The 1,753-nt window shown below is 45.5% G+C and overlaps 1 protein-coding gene across 1 annotated transcript in view; it reads left to right on the forward strand.

The window, feature by feature from the left end:
* Positions 1–1,753, forward strand: part of LOC101853201 (polypeptide N-acetylgalactosaminyltransferase 5) — a gene marked incomplete in the record, with an annotated part of 130,496 nt that overhangs the window by 121,866 nt on the left and 6,877 nt on the right. The window contains 1 exon segment of the mRNA XM_035972794.1: positions 685–851. Coding sequence (XP_035828687.1) covers positions 685–851 — 167 coding nt within the window.

Here is a 1,753-nt window from a genome sequence, read left to right on the forward strand (position 1 = left end):
CAGAGGTGTGGTGAAGAAGAAAGTAGACTGATTCATCATGACAGAAGGCATTAGAACAGGACGTTCGATATAGGTGTACAAGCGGTATGAAATGCTTCAGTCAGCGAGATCATTTCGGCTCTAAAAATTCCTCTCAAATCTTGATATTTTGATACGACTCCCAATCCGCTACCACAACGCAATAGTGATACACATTTCTATGTACACAGTCCCTCCTCCGTCTCGTTTGTTCCGATGTATGGACCGAGAGTTTTGTCCTCTCAAATACAGTCTCCAACGCTCTATTATGTGGGTCTCCCACTCTGTCAAGGAAAGCGCTCTACACACACGAAATGTCAGTTTGTTTTTTTGTACCCATTCTGTTTCTCCTGCCTCACCTCATCTCTTGCCAATGTTTATGTTGGAGCAGTTAGCTCTCTTTGCCGTAGCACGCGGAAGACATGCGTTTGATTCCCAAGTAAGGAAGCTTTTTTTTTAAAGAAAAAAAATAAGTATCTTCGATCGTCTGTCTGCTGCTGGGATACTGTGTCCTGCTCATGCTGAATTGGCTCTAACAAGCTGGGTCGAAGCATCCTGCCTCCGAAATGATCTCATTTGTGCGAGCGTTTCCCAAAACGAAACCGAACTTGCAAATGGCAGTAAAACACTAACAGTTTCTCACGATTGATTGTATCTTTCCTCCAGGTGCAAGAGCATGTCGTACCATGACCGGCTGCCGGACACCAGTGTGGTCATCTGCTTCCACAACGAGGCGTGGTCAGTGTTACTTCGCACAGTGCACAGCGTCATAGACCGGACGCCCGCCCATCTGCTCAAGGAGGTCATTCTGGTGGACGATTTCTCTGATATGGGTAAGTGATACCGCTCCAGGGAACGAAGTTGTTTCTTTTCCCGGGGAAAGGGTTGAGTTGAACTATAGATTTGATGTAGTGCAGTGTCAAGGAATTTGGGGGAGAGCGGAGGGAGAGAGAGAATGAAAGAGAGAAAGTTGGGGAGCGAGAGAGAGAAAGTTGGGGAGCGAGAGAGAGAGGGAGAGAATGAGAGGGAGAGTTGGGGAACGAGAGAGAGAGAGAGAGAGAGAGAGAGAGAGAGAGAGAGAGAGAGAGAGAGAGAGATAATTGCTATTGGTGCTCCTATTAGACAAAATCGTATCTCCCAATAGTTCTTTTCTTAGTGTCAGCTGAATATGACTTACAAAAATGTTCACAAAAGAAATGCCCAATTGGCACTGGGGAATATTGATACTTGTCCAGTCGACAATGGCAAATTCGTATTTACAGCTATTGCCCAATAATCATGGCCTTGATGATTCTGATGATGATGATGATTAGTGATTAGGCTCTCAGACTTGCAACCGTAAAGTCGTAGGTTCGAATCCCACCAGGAGCTCGACGTTGTGTCCTTGGGATAAGCACTTTACATGAATGTTCCTCACTTAACCCAGGTGGGAATGGGTACCCAGATATAGACTGTGAAAGAACTTGTCAATTTGTTAGGGTTTGAGTGCTTAACCAATCAGCTGCCTGCACTATATGCTTCCCGGGAAGCTGAGAATGTGTCTGAGTGTTGTATGGTCTGCTGGGGTAATAATATACATGTAGTGTAAAGCGCACAGACCTTGCTGTCGAGCGGGGATATGCGCTATACAAATAAAATTAATTTAGTAGTAGTAGTAGTAGTAGTAGTAGTAGTAGTAGTGGCAGTGGTAGTAGTGGTAGTAGCAGCAGCAGCAGCAGCAGCAGCAGCAGCAGCA

The sequence above is a fragment of the Aplysia californica genome, unplaced genomic scaffold, assembly GCF_000002075.1.
Source record: "Aplysia californica isolate F4 #8 unplaced genomic scaffold, AplCal3.0 scaffold00002, whole genome shotgun sequence".
NCBI lineage: Eukaryota > Metazoa > Mollusca > Gastropoda > Aplysiida > Aplysiidae > Aplysia > Aplysia californica.